This window comes from Echinops telfairi, unplaced genomic scaffold (genome assembly GCF_000313985.2).
Source record: "Echinops telfairi isolate 266 unplaced genomic scaffold, ASM31398v2 ScPeMD7_3;HRSCAF=10, whole genome shotgun sequence".
Classification (NCBI taxonomy): Eukaryota; Metazoa; Chordata; class Mammalia; order Afrosoricida; family Tenrecidae; genus Echinops; species Echinops telfairi.
Genome location: NW_022103899.1, coordinates 59,481,894 through 59,483,605, shown reverse-complemented (window position 1 = coordinate 59,483,605; position 1,712 = coordinate 59,481,894). Strand labels below are relative to the sequence as shown.

Sequence of the window (1,712 nt, the reverse complement as noted above, 5' to 3'; positions counted from 1 at the left end):
GGCGGGTCGTGGGGCGTGGAAACGGGATGCGTGGGCTTGGAGCCACTAGCACAGCCGGAGTGAGACTGACACGGAGAATGTGGCCCATGTCTTTCAACCGCACCCAAGGGAGCTGTTGAATGGGACCCAGATTGCTGTGCCTGCCTTGACCAGAAGCACAAGAAAAGATGACCACGAAGGCTCTTTTGAAGCAGCATGGGCTAGGCCACCTATCATATTTTCAAGCTTTTCAACAGACCTGGCGGCAACCCAGTTGAAGTCATTTTCTTGCCTTAACCTAGCTGGGCCTAGACTCAGGGTCCCTGGGTGGGGCAGATGGTGAACAAGCTTGGCTTCTGGCTAAAAGGTGGGCAGTTCGAATACACCCTAGGCTGTTCCTGAAGAAAAGTCTAGGGACCACCTCCCAGAAGTCCTGGAAGGCCCCGTGGGGCAGACTTCTCCCAGGACACACACTGGGGTCGGCATGAGTCAGCAGTGACTCGGAATTAATTGGTTACTGGTTGGTCTGATGCAGCAAAGTCCCCCCAGCGTACCAAGGAGGTCATTCTGGGGCAGCCACTTGACGAGTTTCGTGTTCTTGGCCAGGTTAGATGGCCTGGGTCCGGTGTACCGCCACAGGACCTTGAAGAGAGCACAAAAGAGGAAAGAGGTTTGAAAGGTTGCACGTGAGTGATGGATGTTTACCCTGGCTAGAATGGCTACACAAGGAGGCCTGGGAGCGTAGTGGTTACGAGTTGGGCCACGATGCAAAAGGATGGCTGTTGAAACCAGACGGGGCTTTCGACTCCTGTGAAGAGCTGCATTCTGGGAATCTCACAGGGGGCAGTTCTACCCTGTCCTACAGGGTTGCCATGAGTAGGCCAGGAATTTGAGAATAGCTAGAAGTCAGGGTTTTCTGAGCAAGGACGATTCCTACAGGGGTGGGAGAGGTCGCGAGCAGGAGGGCTCCATTCTGTTTCTTACTCCAGGGCTCAGGCACCTAGGTGTTCGTGCGAGGGACAAGGGAACAACAAGTGATCGAAAATTGATGGCGAGGAGGGTGTAGGAATCCTGGTAGGGCTTCATCAAGGGCAATGTAACCGAGAGGAATTACTGAAACCCAAATGAAGGCTGAGCATGATAGTAGGACAAGAGGAAAGTGAAAGGAAATAGAGGAAAGAACTAGGAGGCAAAGGACATTTTGGAGGTCTAAATACAGGCATGTACATATGTAAACATTTATATATGACGAGAGGGAAATCTATGTGCATATATTTATAGGTTTAGTATTAAGAGAGCAGATGGACATTGGGCCTCCACTCAAGTACTCCCTGAATGCAAGAACACTCTGTTCTATTAAACTGGCATTCCATGATGTTCACCTTCTGGACACGATTGCTGAAGACAAAGCAGGTGCATAAGTAAATATGAAGAAAGCTGATGGTGCCCGGCTACCAAAAGATATAGTGTCTAGGGTTTTAAAGACTTGAAGGTAAACAAGCGGTCACCTAGCTGAGGAGCAACAAAGCCCACATGGAAGAAGCACACCAGCCCGGGTGATCACGAGGAGTCAAAGGGATCAGGTATCAGGCATCAAAGAACAAAAAAATCATATCATTGTGAAAGAGGGGGAGTGTAGAGTGGAGACACAAAGCCCGTCTGTAGGCAACTGGACATCCCCTTACAGAATGGTCTTGGGGAGGAGACGAGCCAGTCAGGGTGCAGTATAGCAT

At 50.5% G+C, this 1,712-nt stretch overlaps 1 protein-coding gene across 1 annotated transcript in view; it reads right to left on the bottom strand.

Annotated features, from left to right (window-relative positions):
• Nucleotides 1–45: 45 nt before the first annotated feature.
• UGT1A6 (UDP glucuronosyltransferase family 1 member A6) overlaps nucleotides 46–1,712 on the bottom strand; it is a 95,885-nt gene continuing 94,218 nt past the window's right edge. Inside the window, exons 3-4 of the mRNA XM_045294345.1 lie at nucleotides 534–621; nucleotides 46–65 (exon numbers count right to left, since the gene is read on the bottom strand). Coding sequence (XP_045150280.1) covers nucleotides 46–65; nucleotides 534–621 — 108 coding nt within the window. The remainder of the gene's footprint in view (nucleotides 66–533; nucleotides 622–1,712) is intronic.